Source organism: Phaenicophaeus curvirostris, chromosome Z (assembly GCF_032191515.1).
Source record: "Phaenicophaeus curvirostris isolate KB17595 chromosome Z, BPBGC_Pcur_1.0, whole genome shotgun sequence".
Taxonomy (NCBI): Eukaryota; Metazoa; Chordata; class Aves; order Cuculiformes; family Cuculidae; genus Phaenicophaeus; species Phaenicophaeus curvirostris.
In genome coordinates this window covers 999,487-1,020,271 of record NC_091431.1, presented here as the reverse complement: position 1 = coordinate 1,020,271, position 20,785 = coordinate 999,487, and the positions used below count along the sequence as shown (strand labels likewise).

The 20,785-nt window shown below is 39.4% G+C and overlaps 1 protein-coding gene across 2 annotated transcripts in view; it reads right to left on the bottom strand.

The window, feature by feature from the left end:
* EPB41L4A (erythrocyte membrane protein band 4.1 like 4A) overlaps positions 1 to 20,785 on the bottom strand; it is a 135,230-nt gene that overhangs the window by 37,232 nt on the left and 77,213 nt on the right. For both annotated transcript variants that reach the window (XM_069880479.1, XM_069880480.1), the window contains exons 7-12: positions 20,089 to 20,176; positions 17,920 to 18,008; positions 17,430 to 17,493; positions 7,386 to 7,477; positions 6,349 to 6,426; positions 4,040 to 4,146 (exon numbers count right to left, since the gene is read on the bottom strand). In XM_069880479.1, the coding sequence (XP_069736580.1) occupies positions 4,040 to 4,146; positions 6,349 to 6,426; positions 7,386 to 7,477; positions 17,430 to 17,493; positions 17,920 to 18,008; positions 20,089 to 20,176 (518 nt within the window). The remainder of the gene's footprint in view (positions 1 to 4,039; positions 4,147 to 6,348; positions 6,427 to 7,385; positions 7,478 to 17,429; positions 17,494 to 17,919; positions 18,009 to 20,088; positions 20,177 to 20,785) is intronic.

The window sequence follows — 20,785 nt, the reverse complement described above, 5'->3', positions numbered from 1 at the left end:
GAACCTCAGCTTTTGGAGGAGCCAGTTCTAGTAAATCTTTACAAAAGCAGCAGCTCCTTCTCACTATTGAGTTCACCGGTTGCCACTCTATTGTATTAACAAGTCCTTAGTTGAGGGAAACCAAAGAAAAGACAACAGATCAGCAACTATCATGCACTGACAGAATTCATCAGAAATATGAAACAAGTTTCTACTGAGACAAGACCTCGTATTAGTCATGTTTGAGTCCACCGCTGCCCATAATGTGGACCTCTACGTTACTTTTTCAAAAAAACCCAACCCTCTTGCTGCAGTCTTTTGTACAAAAAACCAGCTTAGCGAAGAGCTTTCTCTTCTCACTTACAGAAACTGCAATAATTATCTTTATGTTCCATCTCATCTATCTTTTATGAACTACAATACTGTTCTACTAACACACACCTCTGTATGACACAGTATCTCTAACACAAAAGGACAGACTCCAGGAAAACTGTCCAAGCACTAACCCCTTTGCAATAAGTTATGCTCACCACTGTTTTTTGCATGCCTAGGTAATAGGCCTCTCAAAAATACCTTAGATAGCGAAAAATCTTGAACATCTCACTTCAGCAGGATTTCCTGTTTGTTTACCTTTTGTCAGATAAGTTACTGTTAGCATTCACTGCACTGAACTCTTCTAGTAAGATGAATGCATATACTTTGATTCTCTTTTACAGTCACCTTGATACAGATTTGTGCATTCAAGTTAAATAGACTATCAGATTCCTAAAAACTAAAATATTCAAAACCTCTGGAGACTGGCAAGCTAATTAGCTTGTCATGCCTGTTTCTTATCAAGTGAAGTCATTTCAGTGACATTATCTGTAAGCAGTGTTTGTACTTAAATCTATGAATAAGGGCAGAAGATAGTGTGATCAGAAGGAAAACGAGCAGTAAGAGCTCATGCTTGGAACTGTGTGCTACTAAGAGCTTATAAAAATGAACGGACTTCCTTATGTCTACACTAGTGTAGCTTACTCAGTGATAATGTTTATTTCCCAAACCTGCAGCCTCAAGGGTTTGTGCACCTCACATCACATGCATGAAATGCAGAGGTGGTTATATCCATCCTTTTACAAAACCTGGGATTACAAATAAACTTTAAAGTGTAAAGCTCAGGGTTAAAAAAAACCCAAAAAACAAAACGGTGAATAGATAATAGTATCTCAACATCCATTTTTTTAAATTTAACTTTCAAACTCAGTCACACAACTTTATGGGAAAAAAATCCTGACTTTGAATGCAGTGGACCAACAGTTGTAGCTACCATGAATGAGGGTAGTGGTATCTGTGGTAATATGCAGGTTTGTCAAGGCAAGGATTGTGACTGCCTGTGATAGCTTAGGGACTACTGTAATACAGACAGTCTTAATTTTAATACCCACTCCTGGTTCTGCACCTTGCTTTTATATCAGAATGGCAGCGCGTTACACTAGTTTTCACAACAAGCCAGTGTGCAAGGCAGAGAGAAGTCAAGTCCTCAGCTACTAAACAAAAACAAACCCTGAGCAATGTGGTTCTCCTTACTAAACAAACTCTGACATGTGACAACAGGTCTGGTCATATCAATGTTTGTCCAGAGAAAACATTCCCAATGAGCTTTTCACATGCAGTGTTCAGCCAGAATAATGCTTTCACCTAAGCACTGTTGCAAAAGTTGAACATTATCAGCCTTGCCCTAAGAGGGTAAAGCATAACAATGACAGATTCTGTTCCACGTTTGAGCTTATGAGCTGCAACCAGAAAAAAATGCAACTGTAACTCTCTCTCAGGTGAAATGAAAGGAGGAGATTGAGAAAACATAACCAGCTATGCGTTCACACGTAAGACTTCAGAGAACAAAGCAATAACACCTTTCCCCTCCTGAACTCCACCTTGAACACCAACATATGGACACACACATAAAAGTGCTAATAGGAAAGCACTAATTGCATAGGCACAGTAGTTCCCTGGTCTGACTTTTCCACTAACCCTACAAGAAGTGAGATGTGAAATATATTAAGCAAGTGAAAAAAGGGAGGTTACTGCATTTTAAACCACTGTAATCTGGATTCTAGGAAAATAAACTGCCATGCTAAAGCCGAACTGCCTAGACTATCTGTGTCTATCCTACCAGGCGAATCAGTCGGTGGCTTTGATAAAGGAAAGCTAGTTTCTTTCTATTTATAGTACTATCTCCTCCAATCCCTCCCCAAAAGCACAAATATTTTTACAGAAAACATAACAGTAAATATTTTCTATCATTGTCTTAGCACCTACTCTAGCTCTTAACTGAAAGTTCACCAATTAGGTGCAGTCCTAATGACCTACTGTACTTCAACAGACCAGTAAGACAAAGAAACATTAGTTGCCAAGCAACTGCAAAAGATAGCCAACCTCTACCCTCAGGACACAGAAAAACTGTATAAAACCCACAAACTATGTAACTCAGAATAGCACCAGAACATGCATACAAGAAGAAGGAACTAGGGAAAATATTTTAATAAGATGCCAGAGGTTAGAGGTTTTAGGGCTTCGCGAACACCTCTACGATGGAGACAACGCAGACTGCATGTGCTACAGCTCTGTATTTGCAGCTACTGGATCACCCAATTGCTCCCAAAACCATTGCTGTGGCTGGTCCTACTACTGGCATGAAGAGATACAGAAAAAAAAAACAAATAACCAAAAAAAACCCCGAAAATCAGAATTGGAATGGTGAATTGAACTGGATGCTTTTCATGCACTTGACTTTGCAATCTTATGGGGAAAAAGTAAAGAAGCAGGTGAGGAAAGAAGCTGAACTTGGAGAATGTAGAAGGAAGTTACTGCATAAGAACTATCTGTAAGTTGTTAGTGGGTTTGAAGAGAATAATCGGAACATTGATTTCGACTTCAAAAAACTAAATTAGAAGCCATGTCCAGCTGGATCCTAATTTAAGTGCCACTTGGGAGAAATATGCCACCCTAAGAAATATGTAATACATGCAAAATAAAAACACCATTTAAAGTGTAGAGCAAGTGTTGAACAAGGCATATTTAATTTTATTACACATACTAGAAACACAAAATTAAGAACAAAAGACTAGCCATCAATAACTATTGGCATGATCTCATTATGCAAAAGGCATATTTATTTTAAAAAGAAATGTCATATTATTCTAACATTTCAGTCAGGTAAAGTTTTAAGTATCTCATAAAGCTGTTTAAACTGACAGGATCATTTCTAAGATACAAATTATTCTGTAAAAGAAAGTTTAGATTGAGCTTTAAGTGATACTTAAAAAACAGACTTGATTTATTGTGTGAAATGGGCTTTGCTATATTCATGACCAGTTTAGGTGAAAAGGATACGTGCACAGTCACGTGAACTGGAGATTGACGTCAGAAAAGCTTTTTGCCTCTATTGTTCAGGTTCAGCAGACATCCATTGTTCTGGGCATAACTCGTTTAATCTGTGTTTAATAGTATACATTTCCTCTAACACCAGTAAAAAACTTTCAGCTTTCCCTGATGGCTTCAGCACGCAGAACAGATTTCTAGCTCACATATCTGAAGCATGATAAAATTGCAGAGGGCCTGGTGCTAGCTTCCGTTCCATTTAATACCAAGACAAAGGGATATTGCCCTTGAATCGCGAAGAGGATGTACAAGCGAGACACCTTACAAGCAGCTGGAATAATAGGATGTCAACCAAAACACAGAGATGTAAATTCTTCAGCAAGAGACAGGACTCCTGAAAAGAAAGCAAACATGTTCTCCCTGCCTATTGTCAAACTTCCCTTTCACACTTTACGGTAGATCTACAAACATTGGGGTTTATCATGTTTGATCCACATCATCTCTTTTACCTCTACCCACAAAGCTGGAGTTTCTATATCCAGTTAAAGCTAGATATGAATATTGACCTAAGGCAAAAGGCAGCATCCATTCAGAGAGATCTTTGAGGACACTGTAGCACTTCTGAGTTGCCTCTTGAAGACAAAATAAACCACAGACCAAAGAAGACTTGTCTCCATAGGTCCAGCAGAGGAGGACTTACCTGTCTGTTGTGTTCTTTTGGGGTAAGTTTTGCTGCGACTTCTTTCAATGCGCTGGTCAGGCCGTGGGAGCTCAACAGAAGGGTCTGTGGTCATATGCAAAGATGTCCTGCCAGTTGAAAACATAAAAATGTAATAGAAAAGCTATTACTACACTGCTCTTAGTACCTACCACCAATATTCCAATCCAGGAGCAGATAGAGAAATGGGCAGTTACGGTTTTCTTGTTTTGAGAAAAGTCTTCCTAAGAGGAATTGACAAAGAACTGCCTAACTAATAATTATCAGCCTTACAGATCCTTATATTTCTAGAGTGGTGGTGAAAATATAGACAGGAAGGAGAGACAGACAAGCCAAAATTAAACCCCAACAAACCTAGCATACTTGCAAGCCATGGAACAAACCTCTAGAATTTGTCATTATAGTTAATAGGGCCTTTTCACCCACAGCTTCAAAATAACTACAAAAGATGAAAAACGTTTTTTTTCTTCACTTGACAAACGGGGAAAATGAAAATCAAAGAAGAAAGAGGCCCAGCTTTCAGATGTGGTTTTGATTTGCTGCTTTCCACCCTTGTTCTCAGGTCCATTGAATACACAACTCTGAAGCAACTCCAAAAATCATGCCATAAATTCTATGGCTCAAAATTACTCAGCCAGTGTGACAGAACAGGATTTAAAACAGTAGTAAAAAATTGCCAAATCAAGTGCTTTGTTCACTAGACAAAGAGTCTGTCCTTTCAACAGACTTTAAAAGTTTCAATAAAACTCCGTAAAAAATATTGGGTTTCTGATACTTTACAATTTTAATTACCTCCTATATTCTGTCAGTCGTCTCTGGCACAGGAGCTAGAGGATCGAATACCCACTCTCCCTTCCACATCTTCCTCTGTACTACAGTACTAACAGCCCTTTATCTCATGCTGTCTGCTTGGCTAACTCAGGCTAAAACTGAGATAAAGTGCTTCCCATCCACTCTAAGTCTGAAGTTTACTGTATCAGAGCTGCCCTGCAGTGAAGGACTTGGGATGCTGGTTGATGAGAAGCTTGACATGAGCTGGCAATGTGCGCTCGCAGCCCAGAAACCAACCATGTCCTCGGCTGCATCCAAAGCAGCATGGCCAGCAGGCCAAGGGAGGTGATTCTGCCCTTCTGTTCCTCTCTTGTGAGACCTCATCCTAAGAATTGTGTCCAGTTCTGGAATCCTCTGCGTAACGAGGAGATGGAGCTGTTGGAACGGGTCCAGAGGAGGCTACAAGGATGACTCGAGGGCTGGAGCACCTCCCATATGAGGACAGGCTGAGAGAGTTGAGGTTGTTCAGCCTGGAGAAGGGAAGGCTCTGAGGAGACCTTATGGCGACCTTCCAGCACCTGAAGGGGCTACAAGAAAGCTGGAGAGGGACTATTCATAAAGGCTTGTGGTGACAGGATGAGGAGCAGATTTAGACTGGACATAAGGAAGAATTTCTCCAGTGTGAGAGTGGGGAGGCCCTGGCCCAGGTTGCCCAGAGAAGCTGTGGCTGCCCCATCCCTGGAGTTGTTCAGGGACAGGTCAGATGGGGCCTTGGGCAGCCTGATCCAGTGGGAGGTGTCCCTGCCCATGGCAGGGGGGCTGGAACTAGATGACCTTTAAGGTCCCTTCCAACTCTAACTATTCTATTATTCTATGATTCAATGATCTTTTAAGGTTTGCAGCCTTGAATTCTTATCCAATTTTGCCAACTACTCTAGTTAGAAAAGATACATCCTATTGCCTTCATATCTGTCCTCATTTTTATTCTTAAATCAATCACACTTCACCAGCAGTATCACTACAGGATTAGACATATCCATTTGGATCGTGATCCTTGGCCATATTTCAAATGCAGCCGCAAAGAAGGGTATCACAGTTACAAACTTATACATTTCTTTGCACCAAACCTTTGCTAATTCCCAGAAGAACGGCAGCAGCCAGCATGCCTCCTTGTTCTGTTATTTCCCATTTGTCAAAAAAACTCTTTAGGACATGAATGTTATTTCAGTATTTATGATGATATTTTAACTTAAAGCATTACCAACGCTTCTCTCACTTTCACCATGGGCTACAGCCGGCCTCGGCCAATTCTGGGGATATGGAAAATGAGAAGTAATATTTGCCCCAAAACTGCCAAACTCCCAAAGTAAGTCTGTTAAAATGGCCCTGATTCGTGCTTTGTCAGCAGAACAGCTCTGAGTTATAGTCTGTGTGGGGCTTTTCTTTCATTGAAAGTAAAGAGGAGAAAAGAAGGAATGAAAAAGGACTTAACTGATGTTTAAACAATGAAATAAATTCACCTGTACCGATGTTTATAACCTATGGATCCAAACTTGCTGAATTTTCTTGACAGAGAGTTTGATTCATTCTCTGGCACTCTGTGTAGTTTGAAAAACAAAAAAAATATAGAGTAAATTACATAGATAGGCATAAATTACAATTCCCTTCCCAAGAAAAGAAAAAATAAATACAAACTTTAGGTTCCAAACAAATAATTTTCTGCTATAGTTCCTCTTCATCCCTACCTCCAGACTCTTATGGGGTTGAGAGCTCCTCAAAGCCATGTTTCTACCCCATGTTTCTACCCTCCTCATTTGATTTCACACCTCTGTATTTCAGGGTCTACTGCAACTGTTGGCAAGGGCAACCTTTCACTTAATGTTTCACAAGAGCCGACAGAAACATCATGCAGCAGAAGTGAGACTGCAGGAGGTGTTCTGAGCTTACTCATTTACAGCACTTTTAAAGCCAACTTCAAGCATCCCATTGACCAGTTTCTAGCTAGACACTCTTGCACATTTCTGTTAGTGTTTGTGCCACGGTAAAAGAAAGTGTTTTGAGATGTATAATAGTGGAAACATTTTATACACTTCAATAAGTTAGCAAAGCATTAAGGAAATTCAATGGGTCTTTCTACACAAAAAGCATATGTATTGAAATCCAAAGGCCTCACTCAAGTCAATGTTGCTACACAAAATTTGATGGTTAAACACATAAAAATGTATACAGCAACTTAAATCCTGCCATATACATTTCTTCATACTTCTGTTAAGGGCTACTTTATGCAACCTGAGACGCTGCTTTGAAAAGAATTCTAAGACAAAAGAAACCACCAAACTACCAGATTTTAAAGTTATTGTTTCAGATCATTGTAGGAAAAGGGAAGGCATCAGTTTTTAAGAGCATTCCATGATCAAAAGGAAAATTGTGTTTCTAGGCAGCAAGCCTGTGTTAAACACTCTATAGGTATAACAAGGTTCTTACTCAGACTTCCTCCTCTTGTTAACAAAACTATTCCTCCTCTTGTTAACAAAACTACAATTTCTGTCTTGCTCACCTGAAAAATGTATGATGTTCTACACAGCATTTCCAGAGGTGTTTGCATGTGACCTTGTTACGGGCTTCAAAAAAGAATGAAGTTTCATTGCACTGAAAACAAAACAAAACAAATCAATATTTTTATGAGGGAATGTGCCAGCAAGGTCAATCTTCATACAAGAATCAACCATCTCATACCAATGCACATAAGAAAAGATGTAACTATGAAGAAAAGCAAGGTCTATAATTCTGCAGAATTATTCATTTGAAAGATGTTTTCTTTTTGGTTTCTCATCGCCTGACAATAATTATTTAAATAATCAATTCCTTAGAGAAAAACAGAAGAGAAAGGAGATTATCAAAACACTGGTATTTCTTCATTCTTGTTTCCAGATGTCAGCTTTTCCATAATTAAATACCACAAAGTTTTTTCAAATACTATGTTTCTGATGTTTTCTAAAAATGCACCTCAGATGTCAGGCTAAAGTATGCTCCCAAGGCTCTGTTGAACGTTATACAAAAAGGTAATAAGTGAAGAAGCAAAAGATTTGTCACAAATGAATACAAAGCAAAACACAGAAAGAAAATGTGCAGAACATGCATGTAGAGAAGACCAAGGCAAAACTGGAAAAAAAAACTAGCTAAGTTCAGAACATCCAAAATACTAGGAAAAAGGTCCAATATAAAAGCCATAAAATCTACCTTAAAATCTCTCAAGGAAGACAACAAAAAAAAGAAAGCTCAAAACTTATTCGCTATAAACTGGTAATCAGTACAGGAGACACCAGAAGAAGACAGGGAGAAATGAAAGAGAATTCAGACATATACAAACAATAAAATACTTCCAAAGGACAAGAAAAAGCAACAGATACATCACACTGCTTGTTTCCAAGAAGCTAAACACTCAAATATGTTCATATAAAGCACACTTCCAGTATCTGTCACTCGGTAAACGTAAATGCTGGTTTTCTAACCGATTTGCACCAAGGATGTATAGTTCCAGTGATCTCACTGTGAATCAGTGTGGTACTATACAGTTCATACCAAAGCTGATTCCTAAAACTATTTCCCTAGCATGTGAATTAGAAAGGGGGGATGATTCATACCATTTTGGCAGCTGATTTTAGGAAATGGATTCCCTGCTCCTGCAGTGCCATGCATAAACAGGCACAGAGTTGTGGTTTCTCCCACTGTTCATTTAATGAGGTATGGTGACCTGTGAGCACCTTGCAAAGTGTGAACTAATTCAGTATGCTCTCTAGAATTCAAAATTTCATCTGTAACAAAAGCCAATTATATCTCTGCTAATGGCTGTCAGGCAGCCTCAAAAAAATCACAAATTGCCTTCTCAAGCAGCCTTTCCTCTACCTTGTAACAAGCAACCGTAAAAACGACAGATCTTTGCACCTGTAGTTTGAATAATTGACATTTCATTCCCTGAGAAAACAAAACAAAAACATACACAAAACACATACTGGAGACATACACATGAGCTTATTTGCTCCCATGGGTTATTTTAGTTTAATGGCTGGCTGGAACAGTCCCATGAAATACCCAAGGAATGAAAACCATTATCTAGACTTCTCTCAAAAGCACATTTTCCTCTCTAGGGCTTCACAGCAAGAACAAGGACTACAGTAAGACGTATGGCTACCGAGAATGCTGAAACTGGATTAATCTGAGATTGTTATGCACAGCATAAAATGACTATATCGTAGATTAGTCCCATAAGTATACTCGTGCAGTATCTCTCTGCAGGATTCATAAGGGGGTTAACTAGGAACAAAAATAAGCTTACTTTATAAAAAGTAAACCCAGAAGATTAAAAACTAGAGCTCTTCTAAAACAGAAAAATAAAATCTAAGTAACTGGGGGGGGAAAAAAGAAAAAAAATAGTTTTCTGGAGAAACTTGAAGGCTACCAAGGAGAAAAATCTATTTATATTCGATTTTCAGGAGTAACCATATTGCTCCTCTGGCAACCAGAAACAAGAGTCTATCCTCCACAAGACAGCACTGCTTTTTTACATTTTTAAAGTAAACTACTTAAAAAACAGTGGACAGACCAACAAGCTTTCCAATAACACACTGAGCTTTATTCATTTGAATCTGAAGGAAAAGCACACTTCTGAAAACTATTGCCTCAGAATGGGTGCTTGTTATAAGTCACATAGAACAGTTAAATTTTGCTAAACAGAAGGAAAACCTGAAATATTCATCTCCAAGGACTTCCACGAACACAGAGGAGACAGTTCATAACTCCTTTACTGTTTTACACCTTTTTTGAAAAGGATTCAGTAAAGCAGAGATGGCATTACGTGTTAACACCACAAACTTTTTTTCCAATAAAAGGTAAGATTTTTAGCATTTTGAACAACTGTAATTTCTTACACATCGTGAGAGTTATCTGGGTTTTTTTCTTATTATTCTCACTCATATGAACAAAACATATTGCACTTTAACTGATGATTTATAGGAAACGACAATTCCAAACTCATTTAGTGTTTTTTGCTGTCTCACAAGCTACTCCCTGCTACTCGTTCTGTTGCTTTCAGAGTGCCCAGTGTAGTAAAGGTGAGGCACTGTAAACCACGATGGCTCACTGGTTCCAGAACAGTCCCGGTTGTCCTCACACTCTGAAGATCTCTCCTCTCCTTTGAACTAGCTTTGGTGTTTGTCTGTTCCTTCAGGAAGCCAATTGTGCTCACCAAGCAAGCAGGAAGCCAATTCTTTCTGTACAGTGATTTTTGATCACATCTGTGACTTGCACCAGCAAGGGAAAGGGCAGGTTGACATGGTCAGCAGCCCCCAAACAACCGGCATAGTCCTGGCAGCAGTATCTACTTGTTCAGCTCTTTGACTATTGTCTCTCCTCAACCTGCAAAAGGAAAGACACTAAAAAACTGTGAGGACAAACAGAAAATATTCCTTTCCTTTTAAATGCTTTGAAAGCTTGTCCTGCAGTCTGCAAAACATGCTCAATCTCACCAGCATTTATACCCATGGGAGGATAGAGAGACTAGCACAGGGGATGCAGATAGCTTGAGCTTATATAGAGAGCTTATCAGTGGCTTATATATATGAGCTTATAAGTACACTCAAACATGTGGCCACAGCCCTTATCTGTTTCATGCTGCCTCTCAAATCAGCCAGAAGATTGATTTGGCAGGGATCTCCACTAAACAGCTGGTAATTGGTACAGCGATATATCATACACTCCCCCACCCTTAACTGAAAGCAAATTCCTGAAGTGTTCAAAGGAGACAAGTCAGAGTGGTCATCGCTCTGTCTAACTGCAAAATGCTTCTGGAACAGCTAGAGCTGACACACTAGTTCAGGAGTGCCCACGCTGCCCTTTGCAAACAGCTCCTGGCTTGCTCTGTCACGCCAGTCAGAATAAACTGCTTCCAAGCTCAGAGCTGCTTTGCACACAGCTAGCTCAGTGCCGGGCAGGGCAGCCTCAGGTCTGCCTGGAAGAGAAGACACACATATAGAAACAGCAGCTCTCTCTGGGAGCCAGAAGATCCCTTGCGTGTGAAGCTCATGGATTACTCTGAAGATAAGAAGGCCACTACCAACTAACCTACAAACATTTCACAGAGAACTGCACCTGTACATAGATGAAAAACAGTTTGAAAACCTACGATTCAGAGTGAGTTTTAGCTGCTATAATTTGTGAGAAGACATATACTCCTCCCCACCAATCCAGGCTGAGAAAATTAAGAAGAAATCTCCAAACCCACAGCAGGTACCCTGCCAGCACAAACCACTCTTCCTAATCACATTGAATATTTATATAACATGAGGAGGATTCTTATCATAGAATCATAGAATGCCATGAGTTGGAAGAGAGCCACAAGGATCATCAAATCCAACTCCTGTCCCTGCATGGGACAACCCCAAGATTCACACCATGTGTTTGAGGGCACTGTCCGAATGCTTCTTCAACTTTGTTGGGCTTGGCACCATGACTGCTTCCCTGGGGAGCCTCTTCTAGTGTTCCACCGTCCTCTGGGTGAAGAACCTTTTCCTAACATGCAACCTAACCCACCCCTGGCACACCTTCCTGCCAGTTCCTTTGGTCCTACCACTGGTCACCAGGAGTAGAGATCAGTGCCTGCTCCTCCTCCTCGCGGTGCAAGGGAGCAGCAATCTGCTATCTCAGTCTCCTCCAGGCTGAACAGACCAAGTAATTCGAGTTGCTCCTCATACAGTTTCCCCACTAAACCCTTCACCAACTTTATGGCCCTCCTCTGGACACTCTCCAGTAGTTTGATACCCTTTTTATACCATGGCACCCATGGTATAAAAACTGCACACAATATTCAAGTTGGGGCTGCACTGGTGCGAAGTAAAGCGGGACGATCCCCTCCCTCGATGGGCTTGATGCACCCCAGGGCACGGACGGCCCTCTTAGCTGCCAGGGCTCACTGATGGCTTGTGCTCCCCTTGCTGTCGACCAGAACCCCAGATCCCTTTCCACAGGGCTGGTCTCCAGCCCCTCGTTCCTTAGTCCGTACGGACAGACAGGGTTGCCGTGTCCCAGGTGCAAACCCCAGCACTTGCCCTTGTCAAACTTAATGCAGTTAGGATCATAGAATCACCAGGTTGGAAGAGACCCACTGGATCATTGAGTCCAACCATTCCCATCAATCACTAACCCATGTCCCTCAGCACCTCGTCCACCCGTCCCTTAAACACCTCCAGGGAAGGTGACTCAACCCCCTCCCTGGGCAGCCTCTGCCAGTGCCCAATGACCCTTTCAGTGAAATATTTCATCCTGATATCCAGCCTAAATCTCCCCTGGCGGAGCTTGAGGCCATTCCCTCTTGTCCTGTCCCCTGTCCCTTGGGAGAAGAGGCCAGCACCCTCCTCTCCACAACCTCCTTTCAGGTAGTTGTAGAGAGCAATGAGGTCTCCCCTCAGCCTCCTCTTCTCCAGGTTAAATAACCCCAGCTCCCTCAGCCGCTCCTCATAAGGCCTGTTAAGGTTAAAGTTAAGTTCTTAAGTTCTTACTTAACCCATTACAGAGCACGCTGCTTGTACATAAAATACACATGCCTATACATGTAACAGAGATATTAACACTAGCTCTGAAGCTACTGCTTCCCAACGTTATTCTTTGCCAGATTAGGCAAACACCTGGATGCTATTAATTGTTAATTCCAGTAGGAAATATCTGGTCTTCATATATTTACATAATGCATAACAATCATAACTTAAGTAACAGATAATTGATTATTACTCATTAACCAAGGTCAATCTTTATGAACATTACAGAAGTCAGGAATTAAAATTAATGATACTGTGCTAAAAGCAATTGCATAAAGCATGTCAAAATTGAAATTAATGTATCTCAGCTTCATATTATACCAATGAAAGAAAGACAAAAGAAGAAATTAAAAAAAAAAAGATGGCAGCAAAACCTTAGAGGAAATTAATTTAAGTTTATACACGAATTTTAAGCCTAGTTCTCCTTCAAAAGAATTCATTACTGAAAATTCTGCCATCAAGCCCTGAACAATCTTACAATCCTTCTATAGTGGCTCAGACATGAGTTAAGAAAAGGCAAGAAAACACCACAATCATCCAAAATAAGCCAAAATTGTTCTACATGACATGCTAACACCACTGTGCTTGCTCTCCTCCACCCTCCACTGCCTTGGAACTGTAAGTGACACAGAAGTAACTTGTAATTCTTAAACCATAATGAACATCAAAATCTTATTTTTTGACTGGAATTGAAACGTAAGCTAAATTGGACTTCAGAATGGGAGGAACATCGCTCTAGACTCTGTTCCATCTTCCCAAGAAACTGTGAGAAGAACACATCAAATTAAAAAGTCCTACCTAGAACTTATAACTCACAGGGAATATAGCTTGTGACAGGACAAGAAAGGGTCCAGCTGAACCACCTGATCAATGTAATTACTTTTCAGACTTATGACAATTATAAAAGTAGATTAAAAAATGAAGCTTATATCCAGGGCTTTCTGAGACTACTTAAAAGAACACAACAATCTTGTATTTATAGACAAGTTTCAGCAAACAGAATGGGGAGCACTATGTGCTTTCAAATTGCCTTGAAGTTCCTCTAGCATGCAATAGCGGTTGGTATTGCTCCTGAAAAAGTCTTTACCAAGTTCACCTTATGAATTCAGCTGAGCTGGGACTCTTCATTTGATTACGCAAAACTGCAGAGGAAGGCACATCTTGAAAATGTGTAAATAATTTTTAATTGCACAGTTTGGAGGTTTGTTCTGACTTCAAAGAACCCAAATTTTAAAATCCCTCGAAACAAAAACTGCAGACTTTCAAAAGACCCATCTCTTACAACAAAAAATAATGAAAGCAAGCGTTTTGCACATTCCACACTTTCCTGTTTGGTGAAAGAGAAACATGAAAAGTAATAAGTACAAAGCTTTGCATAAACTCCGTGAAGGAGTGAAATCATTCACTTGCAGACACAGAGCAACCAAATTAAAAGTTGCTGTTACAGAAAACAGTATGGGGTTTCAGGGAACAGCAATGAAGTACTTGGTTCCTAAAGGCAAAAAAGCTCCATATCTCTCACTTCTGCATGTGATTACATTTACTATCCCAGCCTACACAATCCACCAAAGCATGTTTTTTCTCTGTTTTGTTTCATGTCCTCAGCTGAGAGAAAAATCAAGGGAATAAAGCATGTTCCTCATAGGGAGAAAGCACAGGAGGTGCACTGGGCATCCCTTCGATTATCCACTTTAACACAGTGCACACTTTGTGATTAAGCTCCATTTTGCTGCTTTGGGGAGGCCTTTGGCAGCCACCTGCATTACTGGATCGCTTCCAGCAAGGTTGCTCAACAGACATCTATGCTACAGGAACTGTGCACAGGCATCACATGGATCTCTTGGTTTCCTTAAAGGAAACTGCACAAAAATACTTTCCTTATCTACAAGGCTTCCCTGTGATTGTTGTGTTCAGAGAATCCTTCTGTGAAGTCCTTGCCAGGGAATGGTTCTTCATTTCATGCTGATATTCAGAGGTTTCACTGAAAGTCTATCATGTTTCTAGCTTAGAATTCACAGCATGGGTCCGTTTCGGGTACAATGAAATACTGACTCAATGATTAACACCACTGAAAGGGAGTTCCTGTCAGTTGGTTGAGATCATTAGTCTCACATGTGAGGATAAGTCACAGACCACCAAATATTAAGGGCAATATTTTGTTTATGAAGGGGCAATAGCAACAGTCTTAGGGATAGTACATATACAAACAAAGTACTGAAAGATAAAACCAAAATACCAATGGACATACTTGAACAAAATAGCAACAGGTTCGCAGGAGAAATAAAGAATTTAAATGTACAGGAAATGTTCTCATGAAAGATACAAAGAAAGTATGTACATGAAAGTACAAAGAAAGAAGTACAAGGGATTACACTGCAAGACAGGAAAGGTGAAGTGCCTTACGTTATTATAAGGAAGTAAGCATAAATATCTTGTGCTCAGTACATCATCAAGTTTAGGAGAAGTGAAACAATGTAAACAACAAACTCAGCAACCATAAATATATCTGACACAGGCTCCCAGAAGTGTGTTTTTTAGGTAGCCTAAGGATATGGACCTGTACATTTAAACTGCCACATCTGCCATCCGTCAAGAAGATCAGGATGTCCACTCACACCCCTGCAATGGGAAGTACACGTTCAAATTCTTTCAGCAGATTTGAAAAAGACTTCAGACAAACTTATTGAAAAGGAGGACAAAGAAGTTATAATAAGTCAGCCTGAGCTATGGAAAAGCAACACTTCATTGGTAACAAAAACACCAATAGCTTCCTCTTGATGAGCAGGTGTACCTGTAAGAGGTGCCCATCAGTGCAAATAAAGGTAGCAAGTCTGTGGAAACACAAACTAAAAACCCAGCTTGCCTAGATTTTCACTACAATATGGAGAACGTCATTCACACAAAGCACTTATACTCAGAAATAATGGGCTCTTCTTATTAAACCATGTTAACTCCTTTGCTATACGCCACAAAGCTTCACGTAAAAGACAGGAAAGTCTCCATTATTTCTTCTCTTCCTGAATCCTTTCTGGTATTCTTGCTAATTAACTGGTAACACATAGCACATTCCAGACTTGGTACACTGCATCTGAAACAAGGGGAGCATTCATTCCCTGGGCCAAAAAGTGATAGCCCAGGAGGAAGGATGAAGTAAAAAGGGCATCTTTACTCTCCTATCACATACTGCAAACTCATGTGGCAGATGAGGGACAGAGCGATAGCACTTACTCAAAAAAAAAGGAGGAATAAAAGAAGTTTGTGAATCAAGTTTTCGAAGAGTAGTGAAACATACAATTGTAAAAACACACTGATGAGCTTTTCCTCCTCTGCGTGCAGAACAGCATGAATTGCTACAATAGCTTTAATCCAGAGACTAAGTCTACTGTTTACTTTTTCCAATATGTAATTTTGTTCAAAGTAACACCACCACAATGTTTAAAAAAAGGGAGTGGAAGATTTTTCTGGGCCATTTTGGCCTTTTCTGATCTTATTAGGACATGAAGCACTACTGAAACACTTAAAATGAATGTTAGTTGCAAAGGATATTTTAATGATGGTACACGCCCTTGTATTTACTGTTCTCTTGAAAATTTCCTAAAAGCGCTTGTCAAGACTTGAAATTACCCAAGTGCTGTCGAAGTGTTTGCCTTATGATCACAATAGTGAGTGCTCACCAGCCATCCATATTCAGTCTCAACTTAAGCACTTTTTCCAAAGCTTCCAGGTTTCCTGCTCAGCTTATTAAAACTTTGCAATTCCACACAGATCAGACAAAAAATATACGTATGTGCCATCAAACAGAAACTACAGTATCACTTCAATGCAATTCACTTTAAGCCAAACACGGACTTGTTTATACATGAACAGGCATTCATCCTTCACATGAAACATCGAGAAAAGTTTTCCCAACCTTCCCCTGGCCTTCAAACAACTCTCCAACTTCAACAAACACACCAGCAGAAATAAAATTCCCACAAATCACCACACCAAAACACTTGGGAGTAACAAAAGTAAAACTTGCCAGTATGTCTGCAGAGGCACAAGAAATGTCATCCACGACAGAATCAAGACCACCAGTCGGTGACACACCTACATTTCCCATAATGTAACGAACACACCAAATGGCCTTATGGAAAAATTGTGACCACTACAGCAACCACTGCACACGTTAATGAAGATGCACACGTAATCAGTAAAGGGGCATATTGCCAGCAGGCTAACATTTCTTCAAAACTGCAAACTTTCAGTCCTGATAGTCCAAAGAGACTCGTAAGTTTTTTCAAAAAATAATTCAGCAAACTAAACTTATAACTCACCTAGACACCAAAAAACACAGACTGACTGCAACTGTTTTATTACATTTTGTAATTTTCCCTACCTTCTCATCCTGCCCCTGCCCTTCATGCTTCACAGGTGACACATATATTTCTCTTTTTTCCACTGATTTTGGCTTAAAACTCCTTCCCTTGCTACTGATCTGCTATCCTAGCTCCACTGGAACCAACTCTGTTTTCTCTCAAAGAGTCTAATAGCACAATGAAGTTAAACTCTGATAAATGGGGTTTGAGCTGCATTCTGTGGCTTCTGTTGCCAAGCTACAAAATCACTTGTGCCTAACAGCTTTGCAAGTTTTCCTCCATCCACATTTTGGTTAATATTAGCTTTCCCTGTAGATTCAGTCTGGTTTAAAACCACTATGCAACGTCACAAACAAAGCATTGCAGAATCAATCAACCCTAATTTACAGAGCATGATACAAAATGATAAAAGGTTTGTCATAAAATTCCTACTTCAGTACTGTTCTGCTGAAGTTCTCTCCCCTTCAGGAACATACTACACTTGAGCATGAGGTAATTTTCTTGCAGTAACTATCAATAACATTAATTTCACTTTGATGGTTTCTTGCAGTAAATTTAAAAATAAAATAAACTAGACTTTGATAGACACCAAAATTTCCCCATTTAATTAGAACTATGATTATTTTTTTCTTTCAGGCTCAAAAAAAAACTTACATCTTTTCCCAGGACTCTAAGTTCAAACTGTGTTTCCTTGAAGTGAACTTTTGTAATTCTAGGCCTGTAACATTGGAAAAAAAGACACAGAGACTTTAATTTTATGCAGAATAAAATACAGATTTATATCTATATTTATATGGAAAAACAAAAAAAAAAATCAGAGATAGATTTCTTTTCATTAATGCATCATATATCAACAGAAAATTAGCAATATTTAAACATTCAGCATAAGTATGACAAAGGTGAGCTACTTTTTTCAGTACCTGGATTATCAAATAATTAAAAATTAAAAATAATTAAAATTATTTGATATACATAAAATCAAGACACTTAATATATGTATAATCCAGACAAAGGTTAGGAATTCCAAATATACTTTTTTTAATTGAGAAATTACCCTTTTCAAATAGATATCATAAACCATACGCTTATATACAACAACACTGTTACTGGTTTAGCACAAACTGCAAATTTAAATTATACGTACCAGAAATACTTTCCTACTTGTTTTTTATTCTTGTAGACAACAACACCTATGGGTGTTAATCCTAAAAAATATTCAGATTTGTTTTCACCCTAGAAAATAAAAAAGTCTGTCAGTCATATGGTTGCAAGTTTTATCCATGTAACAGAAAGGTCTAGTGAGTAAGTCAACCTGATGACTGACTTGAACGTCCTGTTTCTCTCTCTCTCAAATGGCAAAACAGTATTTGATCTACTGACAAAAACTCCCACACAAAAAATTGTAGGCATGGGGCAAAGAGACAAGAAAGAACGGCAGTGATGGAAGACTTCACATAGCATTATGAAAAACATCTATTTGGCAAATGGCCCAAATTCAGAAACTAAACTCTTGATTCAGATGTGAGCACAACAGGCATCCTTACTTTCAGCTGAAGGCAAATTGTGATTTTCTGACCTGCTCTACTGTAACACAACCTAAGAGCTGCCGCCTCCTTTCTAAAAGAGAAGGTGTAGTGCAACCGAGTGAAGTAGCCCCTTTGAGAGACTAAAGAGCACCTTTTTTTTTCAGAAGGGTAACGGCGTGCAGGGAACAGCCGTGCACACCATCTCCTCCAAAGAAAACTGTTCCTGAGGTCAGCAACTGAATGGCAAACCACATTAGGAGAGGATAAGGTGAATAACCCTGTGCCAAGTGGCACAAGACCTCCACCTCCTCGGCGTATGGTCAGTGACCGAAGTCAGACGTATCCTACGCTTGGAAGAGTGCAAATCATAGTGCATGAAGTCACAGTTGACTGCAAAAGCTTGTTTATCAGCCTGCTTGAGCTAATGAGGAAGAGTCCTAAAAGCTATCAACAGGCAGAGCATAAACTACAAAAAACATCAACTGTGAGACAGACCAAGTGTAGGAAACGTCCTTCTGTGTGAATATTGATGTGAGAAAGCTCAAGGGCACCTCCACAAGCTCAACATGTGCTCCTCAGTGAGGCACAAAGGCAGCTTTACTTTTAATACGATCAAGTGAGGAAAAGAACTACAGCTCTTCATGTGTGCAGTTTCAGTCTCAAATGAAGGCTTTTGTTGCTGTTGCAATATAAACAGAAACAATGAATTCAGGGGTTAGACTTGGGCATATTACAGCACATCCCTCATGAGGCAGGGATCTCATTGCTCAGCAAAAGCAAGCTCAGAGAAAAAAAACGTTCCAGGCTCTGCTAACGCAATATGATTTTGTTGGATCATGTTGAATCTTGTTGTAGTAACTCCCCCAGCTTTCTCTGGGTGGGCAGGGCACAGAGCATAGGATATGAATACAATTAAGCCACAGGGTGCATTAAAAAATATTTCATATTGTAGGCTACACAATTTTCATTAGGAATTACATACTTAATCTTCTGGTAGTACCTTGATTTCTCTATTTTCTTTCAAGTAATTTTACAAAGTACTGACATCTAACTCACTGAACCATCTACATTACAACTCTTCATTTGAACTTTTTTTTTTTCTATTTAAAAGAAAACAAACAACCCTGCCAAAAGCACAATTATTTAAACAAGGCAGAATGATGTTTCTGCCAGGATCACAAAGCCTCCAGGTGATGACCTGGATCCAATCCCAACATACATGCTGCTTTACAAAAGAAGTAGAGGGTTTTGTTGAAGCACTATAGACAACTTTAAATGATACAACAGAGGAAAAGCTGGAAATGTACTCTGAATCTTTAGCAGAATCTTCGTAATGAATATTAAAAAAAGCCAGATATGCTGCTGCTCCTCTGCTCTAGTTTTTCCAATGTTATTTAAAAAGTTTCAGGATGCACTTGCTGTAATTTACACAAGAATAATTTACAAACTCTTGTTTCAAATCCGAAGTTTATAGCCCTCTCTCATCTCCCTTGACACTTGCACTAATTACTTTTTACTAATTTGAAGTGGTTTTTTCCAGAATATAACTGATTGTCTTTTATAGGTGCAATACAATCAGACTTCCATCTAAAAAACATTAGGCTTCTGTATGTATGAATGGCTGAATCCCCTCAATCTGCAAGTAGGTCTTCCTTCCCATTTCTTAAGTACAGTGTTTCCTCTCAAGTTATTCTGTAGCAACTAAACTGGGTAGATACTCTCTCCCACATTAGCACAAAATATTTTTTTCATTGTTACCAAGTTTAAAATATTTAACCATTACTTACATAAACAGGATGGAGATCCACTCCATACATTTCCAAGGACTTGGCCACTCCTAAGTAGTTCAATTCCGCCTCAGCAGGAACTTGACCCCTGTTATCAAAATTCTCTGTAAGAATTTTACACTTTCAGCCAACATCTTAAAGTAGATCACATTAATAAATTTAGTTTGCTGGACAGGTATGCAACCCTTCTACCCTCCATTTAGGCTGTCATTATCCTTTCAGCATACTTCTGCTTTCTCCAGCTGAGACTGGATAGTAGCCACAAACTTTTACTACATTTTTTGCTGTGAGATCCTACCACAGACACATGCTATTATATATAAAATGTATGCCTAATACAGTGGCCAGTCTTTTCCTGTCTGTCACAAATATACTTCAGATGTTCCATTTTTAGTCTCAAATATGCAAAATGTATGCTTTTTTCCCAATACTACATGATTACTAATAAGGCAGGAATGGAATGACTGGCTGGGGTACTATTTCTCCACAGCAGTGTTGAAGCTACAAAGGATTTCTGAAAGGAGTGTTCATGACTTCAGATAAAATACTCCTTTCTTCATGAAAACTTGTCTACAGGAAGTCATGGCAGGTGGCATACCCATCTGCTGGTGCGAAAACAAAGTTTGGATTTTTTTTCATTTTCAAAGATCCAGCTTGCCTTCCTATCTGCAAATATCAATTCATCAGTTAAAAACTG